At 44.8% G+C, this 20,054-nt stretch overlaps 1 protein-coding gene across 4 annotated transcripts in view; it reads left to right on the forward strand.

Annotated features, from left to right (window-relative positions):
• CNOT7 (CCR4-NOT transcription complex subunit 7) overlaps window positions 1-20,054 on the forward strand; it is a 354,347-nt gene that overhangs the window by 271,900 nt on the left and 62,393 nt on the right. Inside the window, exon 6 of one of the 4 annotated variants that reach the window (XM_078678134.1) lies at window positions 9,262-9,435. The exons of the other annotated variants lie outside the window; for them this stretch is intronic. Within the exon in view, the coding sequence (XP_078534260.1) occupies window positions 9,262-9,351 (90 nt within the window). The 3' untranslated portion in view covers window positions 9,352-9,435. Of the gene's footprint in view, window positions 1-9,261; window positions 9,436-20,054 lie in introns of those variants that run through there. 4 annotated transcript variants of the gene reach the window in all.

A 20,054-nucleotide genomic window follows, 5' to 3' on the forward strand; every position in this document is an offset into this window, starting at 1 on the left:
CCGCTGTGATCTTTCGTACCTTCCCCGATCTCATTGCCTCAATTCAATGGGGCTAGGGTGAGCTACAAAGGCTATCAGGAGCTGGAAAGTAGTCCGAAGGAGAGGGTTGCTATAACCTTAGGTCTCTGATAGCTATGCAATGGCTCTGCTGTTGAGGGGTTGGAAGAAATTCTGTAGCCTTGGGGCACTGATGGATCAGGTCAGTATATTACCTCCGAGGGCACTGCAGCTGGTTGGATCACCCCGATCGGGTCCGCTATAGTTTGACTGACCCTGGCGTCGGAGGCAGCCCAGTTGGATGATGGGTGATTATTTAAGTGACGCTGTAGCGTGCACCGGTGTGCTATCTGTGCTTGACGGCACCCTAAGGTGCTTGACGGTACCTTAGGGTGTGGCACCCCCCTGCTCCTTTGTTTCCCAACCCCTTCTGCCTAACCCTCGACCGCTGGCACACACCGCACCCCCCAAGACGGGTCTCAGGAAGAGTCTAAGCCTTGGGTAGGGCCACACAGGTAAGGGGTTGGTGTGTGAGACCAGGTCTGGCCGACTCAACCAGTTGATGTCCTGAACTTGCTGAGCGTGGTTAGGCTGGCTGTCACAGGGCAGACTCCGGGGAGGGGGCCAGGGGGAGCAGCCCCAAAGCTAAAAGAACGGCCGGATACCTCACACGCCCAACCAGCCAGGCTAGCGGGTGAATTGCGCAAGAGTACTGACGCAAGGCAGGGCAATGCAGGGATGCAGGGCAGAGCTCACCAGGCGGCCTTCTAGGCAGGCAGGAGCAGGAGTAACACAAAGGATACCTGGGAGACACCCGGCGATCCTCCGAGGTAGGGGGTCTCTCGGCGGGCAGGTGGCGGCTCCACGCGACTGCGTGCGTTTCAGGGGAGAGGGGGAGACTTGCACTGCGTTTTCGAGCAGTTCTTGCTGGCCCGCCCTACCCCGCCACGGCCGACAACCGACAAACCACCGGCAGCCTGACAGTGGGGGGGCGCCTCACCGCACCCTCACTCCTTCCCACAGATTAGCCGACTTACCGGCACACCACCGCTCACACCGGAGACCCGACTTGGCCCGAAACCGAAGCTCACCGGACCCTGCGGCTTCCCGGCCAGGCCCGCACAGCACAGCTCAGCTCGCTGCAAATCCTGTCTCAGCCTCCGTCAGCCTCCGCCCTCCTCACACACGCCACACCTGCCTGATGGACGTCCGAGGATCAACCGCAGCTTTCGTCAGTGGGGCGCGGCCTCGTCAGCAAAAAAAGGCCACAAGAGAGGGGGGTTGCCTGTAATTAAAGCATGGGTCAGAGCAAAGTAGGTGAGGGGACAGTCAATAACAAGCCCGAAGGCGTGGATGCTGCTTACCGGTTCAGTCGGCAGTATGGTGTGTTTCCTGGCTTCCTCGTGGGGAAGTCAGTGTGGTTGTTAAAAGGGCTCTGATTGATCGGTGAAACCGGGGAGGAGCCGTCATAGAAATAAAGGGTGGACTTGTAGACGGCCATCTTGGGAGTGCAAGTAGTGTTTTTCTTAATGAGAAGGTGCACGGTGATAGTGAAGAAGGTGAAAATATAACACATATTTACAAAAATGCTGAATACCCATTTACAGGGGAAATACTGACATAAAATGTCTGAAACAGCCCGGTCAAAATATGCAGATCGAGTCATTAGATTAGATTAAAGAAGTCCAGTCCTCTTGAAGATTCAACCCAGAGTTCAGGCTGTCCGTTTTGAGAATCCACTTTAGCTCTTCCTTGTTGAGCATGCATGTCAGGTCTCCGCCTCTTGGTGGAATAATTACTTGGCTGATTACAGTCCAACGAATCTCATTTTCAGTGTGCCCTTTCATAGAGAAATGTTCGACTAGGGGGGCATTAGGTGTTGCACAGCGGATCCTGCTTCGATGTTGGGATATCCTGAGTTTGATTTTCTGTTTTGTTTGACCCACATAAATCAGGTTGCATGGACATAAGATAGCATATATGATGTTACAACTGTTACAGTTGGTAAAAGTTTTTAAATCATTCTTAACATCCTTAAATACAAATTCTTTGCAGTCTACTGTGAAATCACATACCACACATGACCCACACTTTGAGTGGCCTCTTAGGGGTGGTAGTTGCCAGAGGTCATTGAGTGTGGCCTTCATGGGAGATGTAGAGGGTAGGGCTGCCCTGACAAGCTGGTCCCTCAGATTTTTACTCTTACGGAAAGCAAATAAGGGGGTTTCCCATTTTAATTGTCCAGAATTCAGTATGTGCCAGTTCCTTTTTATGCTTTGTTTGACACGGTTGGAGATGGTCGAAAAGGTAGTGACACATACCAATTTGTCTGTGGTTGGTTTGGGTTTAAGAAGGGTCTCTCGGGGGCAGTACCATGCCCTTTTCATGGAGTTTTTTATCAGGCGGCGTGGGTAGCCCCTAGATCTAAGTTTGGCTGAAAGGATATTGGCTTCACAGAAATAGTCCTCCTTCTTAAAACAATTCCTCCTGAGCCTGAGGAATTGGGAGTAAGGCAGGCTGTCTCTCAGGGCCCTGGGATGGCAGCTGCCGTAACTAAGCAAAGTATTTCTTTCAGTGTAATTATACGCACGACCCTATAATTCACAGCTAGTACCCACACGGCCAAAGCCTCCTTATTGCACGATCTACCACTCAATGTGCATTTGACTTTTGTAAATGACATCAAGGAGAATGAGAGTTTATTGTCCGCATGGCCTCCGTTCATAGTATGTAGAAAATTCACGAAGTCACCGCGTCTGTTTATAAATAAGCTCACTCCAAGTCACTAATAATCTAATGTAAATGTACATATGCCAATTCTCCTCTTCTTTCCCCCTCCTAGGCATTTAGAGGCTTAATATACGTTAAGGCATTAATTAATGTCCTGATGATGGTCCCCATGATCTAAAGTAGTGGGACCGAAACGCCGTCGACCTGCCTCGCACCTTATACATGACTTGACTTATATGTAATGTATTGTAAATGGTGCCATATGATATTTCTGTATATATGAACTTTTGAAACAGAAAACGTCACTTTTTGCCTTACAAAAGCCCTCCTTTTTTCCTCTCAGTGGAATCTAGGAGTGTCAGGGTACAGGCTTGTGCCCCACACGGGTGAATGTTGAAGGTATTCCTTCTGATTGTATTTTGTTGCATTTTAGTAAATTTGAAGACCTCTGTCCGGCTGGACATGTCGCTCCAAATATAGAATCGATTCTGTCTATATTTATTGTTCACAGCATCATGTGTGCATAGGACCGCTGTTGTTCATAAATAGTATGCTCCCCGAGGTCCTTTGCTGACTGAATTGGGGCCCCTTGTTGTTCCTAAACGCCGATGGTGTGCAGGCTCGCACAGCAGCAAGGTAGTGGATCCACGATGCATGGAGGTGCTCGGCGGCAATGAGCGCAGTGTGGGGGCTGCTCATTGAAACCACAAATTAAGGGCTTGCAAAGGTCATCTCTCCCTAGGCTACACACACTGCCTTCCCTGCTGCTAGTGGGTGCAAACTATCGCGTGTGCTACGCTGCAGGGACAGGCCTGAGACGCCCAGCAGCGATCCGCTTGGTATGTGGGAAATGGACACACTGGCTCATGTCTCCAGAGACCCACATGGCTGGGAGCCCCTGCCTGATATACAGCCACCTACCTTTCTGCTCCCTATTTATCCCCTGGAGACCCCTTGTTTTCATGTAAAATCAGGCCTGTGACCTACTTCCTGCTCATAACTAGTGGTACAGTGATGCTAGGCGACGGTGGGGCACTATATGGGTGCCGCACGCTGAAACCAGGAGTCCAGGACTGACGATGGCCTGGGTAACACACCACCTCCTCTGCTGCTGGTACATTTGTGGATTCAGAGGGACAGGCATAGGATGCCCCTGAGTGCTGGATTAACTGTAGCCCGTGCTTCTGGGACCTGTGCGGCTAAGAAACCAACCCTCCATCCCCGCCCCCCAGATCTGGCATACATCTGCCGACTTAATTTTTCCTTGTATCTCCTGAGAGACTGGTGTACTCTGCATTTGTACACTGGGATCCACACCCTGCCCAGGTCTGCCACTGTGGGTGCTCATTGGAGGCAGGTGGCAGTGAGACTGGTGGTCCCTGGTTGGACCTGGAAATGAGGGAGCAGACAGCACTCTAGCAACATACCCACCCGCTTCTTCCCTCTGGAAACGGACTGCGACAATACCGTTAGGGGGATGGTGTCGTCCCCTGTACACCCAGTCCCAGCAGAAAGATGCACAGCCACCTGGATTGGTGGAGCATACTAGCTCACTCACCTAGTGGAGGAGGTTCAGCAGTGGATGACACCCTCTCATAGCGACAGCTCCCTATGGAGGAACCAAAGGTTACCAAGGTGTGCTGCTCTCCAAAACTGGGACCACCGGTGTCTGCTTGTAGTCCACACCAACCAGCGCCAGGTGGTGCTGCAGAACAAACACTGCAGCCCACACCAGGAAGTTGGATATCCTTCTGCAGGCCATTAATGATGTCAAAACGAACTTGGAATCAAAGCTAGACACCCTAACCATAGAGGTAGGACTTCTGAAGGCTGCCCACGACAAGTTTGTTTAGATAGTGGACTTCAGAGTCCACGCTTGCCACCATGCGCCGATCGATTATGCGACATGCTAACGCAACTAACGAACCTGAAGCCGACAGTGACCTTTATTGAAGCGGAACTGAACAACGCTGATGGCAGATCAAGGCGCTACAATGTGCGCATCATTGGACTGCCAGAAAGGACTGAAGGCCCTAGTATGGAGTTATCCTTGAGGAATAACTGGTGAACACGGTCCTGGAGGGGAGGAAGTCGCACTTTTTTTCTCTGATGAACAAGCCAAAAGATCCCAGCTAGGAAACCACCACCAGGTTCGTCGCCCCACCTCTGGTTGCCAGACTGTTCAACTATCGAAATAGGGATCAAATCGTACAGGTCTCTAGGAGCAAAAGCCAGTGGAAAGTAGAACATTTAAGAGTGAATAGAGTCCCTGACTACACTCTTGAACATTAGAAATGCAGGGTATCCTTTTCAGGCATTAAACGACAACTATTCCACATGGGCATTAAATATTCCTTCATGTTCCTGGATAAACTAAGGATGCTCGACTCAGGAAAGACTTATTTTTTCACATCCCATAGGAAAACCATTGAATGTCTGTAATCCACGAAAAGAGTGATATCAACTGTGAGATGGCTGGAAGTGGCCAAAAATAAAGCGCATATCCAGCAGGTCCGCGAGTGGCAAGCCCTCTTTGGAAGAAGCAGCCAGGGAGAATGCTATCATGCAGCAGAGAATGAACTGTGCAGTGCCTTGGACCTGACTCAACAGGTCTCCCCCACGGACTCTCTGCAAATCTTGGTGGATACTACAGACGATAATTCTGATCTGCAACTCTTAGCCGGACCAGCTGCTACCACAATTACATCTGACCAGATAATTTGAGCTGGACACTGATATATTCTTTAACTGTCGATGTTGTTGATTTGTTGGGTGGAAAGCATGGGGGGCGGGGTTGGGAGGGGGAATGTAGTTCCTACGCTGGCCGAGAGGGGAAGCTACTGGGTCATCGCAATGGGTCGTACCACCCAGGAAGCCACATCACCCTAGGCTACCAGCACTTGACCCTCTCCCATAACCGAGAGGCATCAGTTCACCATATTAGCCTGTTTGATTCAGCTCTGTACGGGATACAGTTGTAACCCTGACCTGGAGAAGGATCGTCCTAGTCATCAAAACTTCTTTGGATATGCCTTTAACCAACTTTATTATAGATAATAGCCCACGATGCCCCGACAAACATATTAGCACGCCCACAAGTGAGGTGGATGGGGATCCCACACTGATGGTTAAAACACATGAGGTTGTGACCCCTAGATATACAATTTTGACCTGGACTGTGCGAGGGATCGCCACGCCCCTGAAAGGCCATAACGTTTATGCATACCTAAATTGCAGAGGGTTTCATATCGACAAGAAATGAACCTGTCGTCCACAGAGCTACAGAAACTCTTAAAGAGGTGGCGGGGGACACACAGTGGGCACCACTTATTCGGAGTAAACTCTTGAGTGTGGATCTGGATTTGCTGTGTTTCCCAAGGTGATAAGTTGCATGGTCCTTGACAGGGAGGTGCTATATGTGGTGGTGGAGGACTTTCTAGATGGAGAGCCACTGTTGACAACTGTGTGACATTTCGCCGCCTGGATCTGAGATGGGTAACTCTACGATATATGGTGTCAGATGCACCCCGGCTGACTAGAATTCTCGTACTATTCCCCAGTGCACCACCTGCACACCGGTATGGATCTGTTGCTATGCAGTGAAGCCGTGGCCAACTGTGTCTTCAACACTTAATACTTGGCCTGTACATTGTCGGATCACAGCCCTCTTAAAATGACAGTATGATGGTGCAGGAGCCGCACGCCTATACCCATGTGGTGGCTCAACACTTTGACCCTCCTGCGCAGGAAGCCATCAGAGATCAGCAGACTATACATTAAGACCTAATTTGTTCTAAAAACACCTGTTGACTAGGGAGTTGCTCTCTGCGGAGAATCTCATGCAAGAGGCTGAGGTGAGGGCAGTGGGGAGGGGTCCAGGACAGGCGTATCCTTGTTGTGCTATGTATGGATTGCAAAGAGTTACAGGAGCACCTATAGATGATAGATTACAGGGTATAAGTGGCTTAGCAGCTACTGCATCAATGTGAATAAGTGAAAAGTGTAAATAAAAAATCCAATAGTGTCACCTGGACTCCTTGGATATGTCTCAGTCCTCTCAGGTGCTACTGGGTAGAACAATGGTACTATGCCTCACCTGGCTACGGCTCAGGTAGAAAGAGCACCGCTCTGCCCATCGCGAAGTTTGGTCCTGAAGAAAGCAGTGGACCCCTCGCAGGGTCCATAAAACGGCTGAAACATGTCGACCCATACACTCTAAATAGTAGATACTTGTTTTAACTACTATGTTCCCGCCCTATTTTTAATCTTTGGAAGGAAGAGAGGTACCTAATAAATTTATTTTCCTCTCTACTCTCCAATTTTATATTACTCACTAAGTTCATACACTTCATCACGCACTGCTCTTTCAGTTATCAGGAAACGGTTACCCCTAAAACATCTTTATCTATACTGGGGCATCCACCGATACCATTGACACATTGTTTGGATGCAGGTATATCCTACTTAGTGTAAGGAGTCCCAAGTGATGACAAGGGCGGTACCGATAGATAACTGATGGGTACTTACACACTAGGGAAGTATCCAGTCAAGTTAATTCACTTATTTTTGATATTATGCATGAGGTGGTATTGAGTATGTTGTCAGACTTCAACTAACAACCTGTCTTTTTTTAGACCCACAGTTACCTTTTGTTTTCTAATATTGTGTTCTTTGGGGGCTGTGTCTGTGCCCGGTCTCTAAACTTCCCTAGGACCCTCTCTCTACTGACTTTGTTCTTGAATTTCCCCATACCTACTGCCAATATGGCACCTGCTTTGTGTGCATGTTATCTGTACTTGGCATTTCAGTGTCTCCTCATCTCACACTGGCTTAGACTTGTGGCTTGCACATTCACTTAAAACACCGCCCACTCTGCTCACCAGTTACCTTCGAGGTGGCAGAGACAGGGTTGGTTGTTGCGACTAGTGTGCTGTAATACGTGTGTATTGGGTCCTTCCTCCCTTATAGCTGCACACTGGAGACCTTTGGCTCTCGAAGGGCTTACTTGACTTTTCCCTTCTTTTAGCTTTTAGGCTGCAAATGAGCGCAGCCTCTGCCACTACCCAAGGGGGTCTTAACATTACCACAGTTGGGTAAGTCTCTATCCCCCCTTACCCACACAGGCCCCTTCGGCATTTCTGAACTCTGACTTGTGCGTTGTGAGTTATCCACCAGAGTTGTCACTTATCTGGTTTTGTGTGCGTTTGTCTACTACTGTTTTTATGCTTGGCGATGCTGCACCTACACTACTAAGGGCTGATTTGCTGTGGCATGCATTAACAGTTGAGAGTTTCCTGCTACATTATATTTACATTGTGCTACGCAAACAAATTATGGACGGAATGCTGAATAAATCATACATTCACCCCCAGTCTAGAGATCTGGGTTAAATCCATTGTTCTTTTGCGCAGCATGCCACCCCAGTTTAGACCCAGCCATATGCAAACTAGACTTGACCCTGTGCCTCATGGTAAAAGTCCAGACCGAACTGCCATGCCCAGTCTTCCCTGGACCGGAAAAAAGCATCCTGGGACCGGCTTCTGGGTATTACCCTTCATCAGCCAGGCTAGCTTGAATCCAGTGGCACAGTGAGCAAGGGACCCATGTCTGCGCATACCCATCCTACTTAGGGTGAAAAGTGCTACGCAACGAAATGATGGACGGAATGCTGAATAAATCATACATTCACCCCCAGTCAAGAGATCTGGGTTAAAGCCATTGTTCTTTTGCTGACCATGCCACCCCAGTTTAGACCCAGCCGTATGCAAATCGGTCTTGACCCTGTGCCTCATGGGAACAGTCCAGACCGAACTCTGATGTCAAAGCCCTGGATATTACGAATAGATCGTATACCATGTTCGGAGTCAAATTTGAGTTTTATAGAAGAACAAAGACAATGTGTGATTCAATCTTTTACTCACGTTTTCATTTATGTCCAAAACTTTGCCTTGTGGACTGCATGAGAGAGTATGATCGCACAATGTTTGCTCTTCGCCCTCAGGATGTTAACCAATTACTTGTATCCTTTGTTAAACCCCACAAAGGCATAACCTCGACCTCTATTGCTAGATGGATTAAGACTGTTATGAGTTTAGCAGGTATTGACTTGAAGAAATTTCAAACTCACTCCCTATGGCCAGTAAATCACTCTGGCCTGGAGGTAAGTTGGACAACATTCTCAAAGCTGCTGACTGGTCAAAACCTATGCTCGTTATTATTGCAAGCCTATTGAACATATGTCTGATATTGCATAATATAGCCTCTGGTCTTGTAATGAAATTGCGATTCTCATATTACCATGACTAGAGAATCTGGATTTCATTAAAGACACGGAGGCTGACATTATACCTCCCATCCCACCCCAAGGTGGTCTTACAATGATTTATTGCTGTTTTAGTTACAATTTATTACTGTACTTTTCATTAACAGTACTTGTTTCATCAACAGTACTTGTTTCATCTCTTGTTCTTTTAGCTTGATAATCTTTACACTATTTTTTACATTCAAGAGATATTTACTACTTTCTCTTTTCAGGTAACGCTCCTTAACTGCGTGTCGTCTTGCCTTTGGTTTTACCTTCGTTCTTCCTTCTCCTTCATCCTGCTCATCAGAAGATCGTTTTGATGTTTCAAGTTTCATGAACTTATTTTCCTCCACATTTAAAAGAGGCAGATTGTTGATGGCTCATGCCTTTCATGTGTTGCTATTGTTCTATTCTGGAACCTTTTAATATTGTGATGTAAGCGGCTGCTTGGACTGTGTAGTACATTATAACTAGGGCTCCCGGTTTTCCGTTTTTACGGATTTATACATATAAATACAGACGGAAATCTATATTTCCTATGTCTGTATTTATATTTATAAACGGCAAAATACTAGTAAATTTGGCACACTGGCGTCGGGTATTGCAATGACGGGGCACTTCGAATGGAAGATAAGGCGCGATTAGATAAGATAAGGCAAGGGCTTTAGAGAGCAGCAGGGCGCCGAGTAGAAACAAAGGGACACTGACAGATGGTAGCAAAGTTTTGCTAATGGACTTGGGCACGTAGCACCCGTGTAAAAGGCAGCTCTCACAGGGGGTAGACACTGCCTGCAGTCTGGTTAGAAGGGGAGAAATAAACAACAAAGCCTCGTTAACTGTCTTTTTAAAGGAAATTCCCCTCTACCTTCTGTGATTAACAGGGCCATTAGCGCGCGAAAGCGCTACCTAATGGCCCTGCACATGCCCTGTGACTTGTTTCCAGTTACCTGTCATCAGGCTGCACGCCGATCACAGGGCTCAAAGGAATGCAACACCCCTTCATCCCCCTCCCCCCCATCCCCCTCCGTCCTGTGTCCGAGCCCGGGCTGCTGCTGCAGCTTGAGCTGTTGTTTCTGGCGTCTTATCTGACAAGCACACGTTTTTCACAGGTCTTCAAAGGAGCATTTACATTACTTAGAGAGGTTTTGTTGACTGATTCCAGTATCCCATGTGTTTCCAATCTGCCTATTCGCTATTTCTTACTTTTTATTTTATTTTTACTGCCACAGTGGGGAAATGCATGTAGTGAAATGGTGAAAAAGCATCTCACAAGTAGGGACCACACATCCCCCCCCAAAACAAACTGACCATTTTTTTCTGTTTACAGAGTCTGCAAGAGAACATTGTGTTAAGAATATATTATTACTTAATTTTAATTTTTGTTTAATTTAGTCATTAATGTTGGTTTCCCAGAGCTATGGCATACTGCTTGGTTGGAATCTTTTAAACCTGATAACTATTTTCCTATGAGGGCATTAATTTTTAAGCGTTGAATGCAAGTTTAACTGTTTTACAAATGTGCACGCTTTTGTTGCAATTGCATACTGTGACTATTATTGCGTAGCCTCAAAATCAGTGCTCAGATGTTGAAGCACCTATTCTTCCACATGCAAACTGGTGCCACATGAACCTTAACAAGCATTGGCATAGCCAATAGGTCTCGCCTTTGGGACGTTATAAGTCTTTATCCATGTGATAGTTGATATTGTTGCACCAAGGATATTGTGCTGCATAACTAAATACTTATAAAGTCCCAAAGGCTAGACTTATTGGCTATGTCAATGCTTGTTATTTGTTTTCTAGTACAATATAGACTATATTGTACAAGAAAACGAATAAAATTGTCAATTTAAATAAATGTGGAAAAATACTAGCTCTAGCGTCGTCTTTTGTTTGTGCCAAAAATAAATGTGGATAAATACAGAAAAAATGCCCCAAAAATAAATATGGATAAATACAGACGGAAATGGCAATAAAATAAATACCATAAAACCGGGAGCCCTAATTATAACAAGTTATCGTTCTAGTCTTCATTAGAATACCTGTTCTTCGTGTTCTGTATTCTGTATTCTCTGTATGCATACTTAGTGGATTCTACTTTGTGGCAGTTGACTGTTTGCTGCTGCACTGGAAGGTCTGCTCTTTCCTATCTGCTCAACTACAATAAAGAACCAACTTATCAACCTCGTATCTCCAGCATCATTACTACAATATTTTGGCGACGTCTTTTAATGGACCCACCCACTTCCCCGGCCCAGCAAATCTAGAGTCTAACAGAGCAGACCTATCCGAGATGAATTTGTGCTCCTGAAGCGTTCCAACCGTACACGGAGTACATCAGCTGAGACACATCGTCTTCTCTATCATCGGCAAGTGAAATATACATGTTTGATGTTTTTCTCCTCTCTTGTCCGCTTACCTGAGTTGACGCTTGCTAGCTCCAGCTGCTTCTTGCTCCTGTCGCTCCGTCTCTCTGAATGATGACGTACTAGAATGCTTACAAGAGTAAGCGATTGTCTGTCTGACGTACACTAGTCTGCGCTCTCAAATCCGTGTCGGAGTTCGTGTCAGTGTGACGCTGTCTCCTGTCTCGACACGTCCGCGCTGCAAGCTACGCTCCTACGTTCGACGTCTTCACGCTCAGGAAGCCATCTTGAATCGCCATAGTTACCGATTCATCTCCAGCAAAACAACGACGATGCGCACGTCTTTCGCGCATCCCTATCAAGTAAATCCTCATTTTACTCGATTTTAAGAACGGATTTTCACTCATATACTGTTTGCAGATATTGACTATATATTCAACCATAGTTCTTAGAAAATCTGTTTCATTTCGTCTTTTTTCACTGACTTTCCTGAACACATTTACAACTCAAACAGGTCAGAACAAGTGGCTCCACATAGTGGTGCTGTAGTCTTACCGCCCAGCTTTCTATCCAACCCAGGCCAACCCAGCGTATCATGGGAGGATTGGTTCCCCATGTTTGAGAATTATTTAGATGCTTTAAATGCACAAGAATATTCTGCAAAGCGAAAAAAAAGCTATTCTACTGAGTTCACTGGGTAAGGAGGGCCAACGTGTTTTTAGGTTTCTGCCACAGGCACTACAAGCTGGTGCACAAGCTCCTGTTGACGAGTATAAAGAAGCTATTTCACGTCTTGAGGTAAGATACTCAAAGGAGGAAAATCTTGTGATGAACAGATACAAGTTCTATACTAAAAGTCAGAAAGCAGGGGAAACCATAGATGACTTTGTTTCGAAATTAAGAGAAATGTCTGTTAAGTGCGAATTTGGAAATATGACAGATGAATTAATTAGAGACCAACTAATAGTACAGTGTAATAACAAGAAAATCCAGGAGCGTCTATGGGCAGCGAAAAACCCCAATCTTCAAACAGCAATTGACTTAGCAAAAGTAGTGGAACAATCCGAGGGTTGTATGAGAGAATTAGAAAAGAGGACTATTTCAAGTGACATTAGTGAAGTATCTTGCCATTCTCATACTTATACTCCGCAGGAGGACGATGAACAAGATGATGTTGCTGTGGTCAAACAAAAGAAATTCTTTAACAAAAAGACGTTGAACGTTAAGAGTCCAAATAGTTTTAGACCTCTTCCTTCAAAACAATGCATTAGATGTGGTAGTTTGGGTCATACATCTGACTCAAAATTTTGTTTTGCAGCCAAACAGGAGTGTATAAAATGTGGTAAGATAGGACACTATGCTCGAGTTTGTAGGAGCAAAGCTCGTCCATCTGTCTCATGTGTAAGTGATATTACAGAGGACACCACAGACGACAATAACAAGGTTTTAGTAGTAGAAAATGTTGAGTGCTCTCAACATGAAGAACACAAAAGGAGAAATAGGCCAAAAGCGCTTTTCATTATTAATGATAAGAATGTACATTTGATGGTAGACACTGGTTCGCGATACACCATTGTACCTAATTCTCTTTATATGAATACGTGGGGATTAGGTTCACTTCTTCCGAAAGATATTTCTCCTGGTGGGTATCAAGGAGAGCCCCTAAACATTTTAGGATATTTTGAAGCGAATATTAAGTTTTTGACGAGACAAATTTTTGGGAAAGTATATGTTTCTGAATCTGGCCCAGCTATACTAGGTTGGGTACACCAATATGACCTTCATATAATTGTTAATCCCCGTGCTGACCCCCAGGTCATGGTTGTGGAAGATATGGAAATACTTCCTATACTTTCCAATTTTAATAATGTATTTGGAGAGAACTTAGGTCGACTCAAGGGCTACTCTCATAAGATAATTCTTAAACCAGATTCAATTCCTGTTCAACACAAGGTACGACGCATTCCTATTGTCATTAGAGATGATGTCAAAGCTCTTCTTGATGATATGTTAGCATCTGGTGTTATTGAGCCTGTAGAAGCCTCTCCGTGGGTTTCGCCTATTGTCGTCACCAAGAAATCTGACGGCAAACTCTGCTTCTGTGTGGACCTCAGGTCGCTTAATCATTGTGTTGTAGCCGACACTTTTCCCTTACCAAATATAGCTGAATTAGTTACAACACTAAATGGTGCCAAGTTCTTCTCCAAGCTGGACTTGAGGAGTGCTTATCATCAAATTGATTTGCATAAAGACTCCAAAAGTTTGACAGCTTTCATCACTCCTTGGGGTACCTATCAGTTTACTCGACTCCCATTTGGCCTTAAATCAGCGGCTAGCGTTTTTCAACGCATGGTTTCAAATCTCTTTGAAGGAGTACCTAAGGTAGTTTATTTCCAGGACGATATCCTAATTTATGGGCTCACTGAAGATCAACATAATTCCACTCTTAAAATTGTCTTAAAAAAAATTGTCCAATGCTGGTCTCACCCTACACAAAGACAAGTGTTTGTTTGGAGTGGATGAGGCGGATTACTTAGGGTACACCATCACCTCCGTTGGCATTAAACCCAAAAGAGACTTATGTGAAGCTATTCGCTCTGCACCTCCTCCTTGTGATAAAGATCAGTTGCGCTCTTTCATGGGATTAATAGAATACTACTCAAAATTTGTGAAAAGTTTTTCTGATAAAACTACTTGCATAAGATCTTTACTTAAACGGGGTGTTAGTTTCATATGGGGAACTGAGCAACACGAGTGCTTTGTAAATATCAAAAATGAAATTTGTGATGCTGAAATGTTGTCTCCCTTTGATGTTCACAATAAGTCGATTGTCACTGTAGATGCCAGTGCACATGGTTTAGGTGCCATGCTATCACAAATGAAAGGGACATCAGAAGTTACAGTGGCCTTTGCTTCTAGAACGCTCACTAACACTGAGAAAAGTTATGCAGTCATTGAAAGGGAAGCGTTAGCTACATCTTGGGCTGTGGAATATGTTCGCACATATCTTTAGGGCATGAAGTTTACTTTAAGGTCTGATCACAAACCACTCATTAAAGTTCTTTCACCTGGTGGAGCAGGAAAAGGCTCTGCTCGATTGATGAGGCTTGCAGCCAGGTTGCAAGAGTTTCAATACACGTTGGAGTATATTCCTGGCTGGAAGAACGTCCAAGCGGACTGTCTTTCAAGGTTGCCTCTGGATTGGCGTTCTTCTCGTAGTGTGGTAGAACCTTTGAATTTAGATGATGTTGCTGTGGCATCAGTTGAAGATGCTGTCTTTGTGGGAGAAGGTGTTTTTTCCTCTAGTGATTGGTCTAGAGAGATGGAGATAGACACCACTCTTCAAGATGTTATTAAACTAGTTAGATTAGGGTCTAGACGTTAAAGCGCTGTTTCCGTTTCTGTTAGACCTTATATCAAGGTCTTAGATGAACTTTCTATTGTTGGGAACATCATTTTCAAAGGGGAGAAATTCATTCCACCCTTTGGATTGAGAAATAAATTACTAGCGTTAGCACATGAGGGGCACATGGGCCAGACCCTGACTCAGAGGCGTGTTAAAGACCACTTTTGGTGGCCGGGAATAGACTCCCAGGTTGTTAAATGGATTGAGAATTGTCCCCTATGCACAGTAGGTGAGAAACGTTTGAAAACTGGACCCAAGGTTGTTCCTGATGCACATATAATGAGTCCTAACTTACCCTGGCACACAATCAGTCTTGACTTTATTGGCCCCATGGGTGAGTTGAATGAAAGTGACAGGTTTGCCATTGTAGTCGTTGACATTTTCACTAGATGGTTGGTCGTCTATTTTACAAATGACATCACTACATCGAACACAATCAAATTTTTGGGGAATCTTTTTAAGGAAGAAGGGTTGCCTTCTGTTATAATCACGGATAATGGTCCCCAGCTCACGTCTAGAGACATGCAGGAATACTTAAAAGAATGTGGAATTTCTCACCATCGCACATCCTTGTATAACCCGCAAGGCAATGCTGTCTGTGAGAGAGCAAATAAAGTTGTGAAGGGTATAATCCAGATGGCTTTCAGTGGTGGGCATATTGTCAGGAAAATGGTGAATGAAATGTTGTGGGCATATCGTACCACTCCATTGGCGGTGGGTGATTTGTCTCCGTTTCAATTGATGAGAGGACGTGACCCTGGAGTGAAATTGTTTCCTTCATGGATGAGGGATGTTGTCACCTTGCAGTCTCACAGTGATTCAGTAAGTGTTCAACAAAAGAGTGTTGGGGAATTTCTTCCACAAAGCTGTGTCAAAAGTTCTCCTTTCTCTGTAGGAGATTTAGTCAAAATTAAGTTGGGGAGGTTACAAAAGGGTTTATCTAAATTTAAGGGGCCATTCAAAGTTAAGAAAGTTCTCAATCATTGTGTTATACTTAATAATGGGGAGTGTTGGAACTTTAGGAGAGTTGCCCTCTATAAAAGGGAGAAATCTGCTACTTCCTTGGCTTCCCAGATTGGTAATGGTTCTACTCCTCACATTCCTGATTTTCAAGCTTCTCCTACTAGTGGCTACCTTTTGGCAAATGATAACCCCATTGAACCAACAGTTCAAAATAGAGTTAGCGCCTCTGGAGGTGGCGATGCTCCTGTTCTTTTGCAGAACTTTGCTCCTGTTCAAAGTGGTTTGATTTTGACACGCTCTCCCAGGTCCAGAAGACCTCCAACATACTTACAAGATTTTGTGTGTTAAGTTTTTTTTTCTCTTTTCTTTTTCTCCTTCGTTGTTTATTTTCAATTAAAGAAAAAGAAAGGGAGAAGATGTGTAGTACATTATAACAAGTTATCGTTCTAGTCTTCTTTAGAATACCTGTTCTTCGTGTTCTGTATTCTCTGTATGCATACTTAGTGGATTCTACTTTGTGGCAGTTGACTGTTTGCTGCTGCACTGGAAGGTCTGCTCTTTCCTATCTGCTCAACTACAATAAAGAACCAACTTATCAACCTCGTATCTCCAGCATCATTACTACAGACTGCATTAAAGGAATAATGCATAATGTCAGCCTCCGTGTCTTTAATGAAATCCAGATTCTCTAGTCACGGTAATATGAGAATCGCAATTCTCAGTAGATGAGGTCCTTGGTCCAGATGAATTGCAGAGATCGATAGTGACTATAATTTGGCAAGAAACATGTCAACCTACTTTTACACAGCCCTTTGAACTGAATTTGACCCTTCGATCCACCTCCAGCAAGAGGTCCCACATATTAAATATGCCACAATATCTCTTAGTTATTTTTATACTAACATCACACTAATCTAGACAAAATCACACACGGAGCACTGCCAGATTTACTTCACAAGGGCAAAATCAAAAGCTCTCCAGGAAAGAGCCCCATGGAGGGGCCCGTAGGCCATTTGGTATTGCAGCGCTGGCCCACTGAGGAGCTGCCCTATGATGAAGCAGAACACCCATCTGGCTGTGTTAGGGTCATTGCTCCTGAGCAATCTGGTTTCTCAGTTGACCGCTGACCATTTTTCTGTTACATATTCTTTGATCGGAACTGCATACACTTTGGATTTACTTATCCTTGGCATCTGCCAGGCTGCAGCATTGCCATCTGTGTACACGTTCACAAAGCACTACTGCCTAGACAGAGATGTTCAGCACAAAGGGCATTGCGCCCACTCCCTTCCGCTGGAATATTAGTCTGAGTCAATTCCACAGACCCTCCATCTGGGGTGGTATTATTTTGATATCCTAGTGTGAAGAATCTACGGTTAGAAGTATCTATGAGAAGTTACTTCCCTTCAGTAACGCTTTTTGTGATGGATACTCTATGTAACCACAGATTCCCTGCTGCTCCCCCCACCTCCCCATTCTGTGAAGTGACCTTGTTTATTTTTAAAACATCTAAACGGTCTATATTTAGTACTCAACACAGTGTTACTAATGGCTGTTTATGATGCACCTCTGAGGGAGCACAAAGGGAAAAGATGAAAAATTGTCATCCACGCCCTGGGATGGCGGCTATATGTGGCTCCCTTACATCACTTCAAACTCTGTGCCAGAGCTGCATGGCTCCACCTAGTAGCACATGGGATCATTGCTATAGAGAGGTTTTACGGATGCAGTCTAGAGCCTGGGGAGTATTCGAAGGTAAAGAATCTGTGGTTAGTGGATCCATCATTACCAAAGGTAAGTAACTTGTTCTTTTTGATTATTGTTGTCTTCTTATTTTCTGTCCTCTCCTACATCATTTAGCTTAAGTATTTTAAAATGCAATATTCCATCTTTACATATGCTTGTTTTGCCATCAGCAGTTGGCAGTAGCTGCCCTGCATAGCTTCAGAATTTCATGTTTGGATAACTGTGATTCACTGCACTCCGTGTGCCTCCATCATAATGAGTTCCCCTCAGAGCTCCCTTGCTGGCATGCAGATTAAGGGTGTACTAGTCCTTAGAGATGTTAGATTTCGTTACTGGTAAGAAGAATCAGAAGTTAAGTATGGGGTCTCTGCCATGGGAGCTATTATAGAGTTTCCTTTCTGTTTTTAAAGAGAAACTTACTGGAATTAGCCACTTTCCATGCAAGCATTCCAGGGCAAAAGGAGTTCCCACGTTTCTTCTGCTTTCTCACATGTTCTTGCCTTTATCTTAATGAAGCTAACGAAAGTCTTCGACGGTACATTCAACAATCTCCTCTCCGAAAACAAAGCAACCTTGAAAGTGAATAACCCAAACAACTTGAGCACTCTGGGGGGCCTCCTGTGCGCGCAAAAAGCTCAAACAAGACAAAGTCACAATACAAGTTGACATGGAGGCATGTCAACGCCAATAGCAAGAACTTCATAATACTTCCCAGTGTACAACACAATGCACATTTTTGCACCACTTCTATAGCATCACATACTTCACCCCTGTGTACAAAACAATGCACATTTGTGCACCACTGCCTATAGCATCACCTATTTCATCTCTCAGTTTACAACACAATGCCCATTTGTGCGCCACTGCTCATAAAACTGCACTTCATGACCAAACCGTACATTCCACACCGCTCTCTTGCTTTCAAATGCACATCCCACACGTTCTGTTCCTTGCAAGGCTATTCTACTCTGTGACAGCTCCCTCTTTAAAGACTACAAGATTACATGGATGACATGTTCAGGGTAAAAGGCATATGTAGGACGTACATTCATGCTAGGGTAAAATGAAATGCCCAAAGTCAATTAAAATCATGGTAGTCCAAGGTCATCACATTGTGTCAAACCGTAGGAGTGCCTATAGCACTACAGGAAGCAAGGTTTCCTCGCTAGAGACCATCCAGCTACCAGGTGTACCTTGCGTACCTTGCCCTGATTGACCCTCCAATAGAGATGCAAATAATACTGAATGCTCACACTCTTGCTGTATCCAACAGTCTTCTGTGACATCACTGTTTCTGTATTGGGCAAAGAGCAATATTATTACCAGACGCGTACAAGAAATCAGAGGTATTAAACACTCACTGTTAGATCATGGAGATCAGGATATGTGTTTGTTCCCTGGGAAACATGCCAGTTCATGGTATTCCTCCTCAGAACCAATGACCAGCTGCCTCACATGACTGTCATTCCACAACAGTGTGCTAGGATAGGACCATGAAGGGGTGTTACAAAAGGCAAAGACAATGGCAGATTTAGCCATCCAGCATGACCAACTATAATCGGTGCACCTTAAACGTCTTACCTTGTTATTGTGAAACTCTTAATAGAGTTATGCAACACTCCTGTCTCTACTGTAAATTATATCGCTCAGGCTTTCCTTCAGGAGCCCATGTCTGCATTGGGTTTTGCAGCGTGCACTACACAAAAAAAGTTTGTATTCGTGTAGTATCTTTTAAGGCTAGGAATGTGTTGCCTGACTGTGCCATAACGTGAGATAAATGAACACATGCATGTTTATAGGATCAGACTTCAAATACTCTTATACATTTGTCTGTCCTGTTCAGTATCACCTCATTACCAACCTGACCTTCAGGAATTACTCTAAGTTCATACTTGAAAGAGTAAATACCAATTTGCGCAGTGTATGAAGAGAATTGCAGACTGGATGGATAACTGTCTCCAACAGTGCGTAATCGGAGATTGTGCAGTTCGGCAAAGCTCACGAGCTCTGGTCGGCTGACTGGTGGCCCTCTGCCCAGCTCCTTCTCCCAAGTAAGTGGAGAGAAATCTGGAAGTAAAAATAGATCAAATATTGCTCATGCGAGATCAAGTTGATGCTTCATGTGGTATCTGTTTTGCCACAATGATGCTGTTAACAAAAAAAGGGGGGGATTATCCCCCGGCTCGCCTGGATCCTGGACTACGAAACACACTACTGCTAGCAGAAACCAACACCTTGCTGGCCAAACTAAAAGTTGCACAGAACACTGTTCGACTAATCTGCAATATACCAGCCCAGTCGCCCTCTGCTCCCATACTAAAATAAAATTGCATTAGTTGCCTATTAGAAAGCGGGCAATTGTTAAGCTCTGCTGCTTAACGCACAAAGCTTTATACCAGACCCAACCTTCTCTTCTGCATTCAAAACCTAGTTATTTGCCTTCTAGACAGTTAATGTCCTCTAACAAAGCTGTCCTGCTGACCCCACGCATCTGTACCGCCAGTTTTGGTGGCAGATCATTTTCATATTTGGCCACGCATCA

Source organism: Lissotriton helveticus, chromosome 2_2 (assembly GCF_964261635.1).
Source record: "Lissotriton helveticus chromosome 2_2, aLisHel1.1, whole genome shotgun sequence".
Taxonomy (NCBI): Eukaryota; Metazoa; Chordata; class Amphibia; order Caudata; family Salamandridae; genus Lissotriton; species Lissotriton helveticus.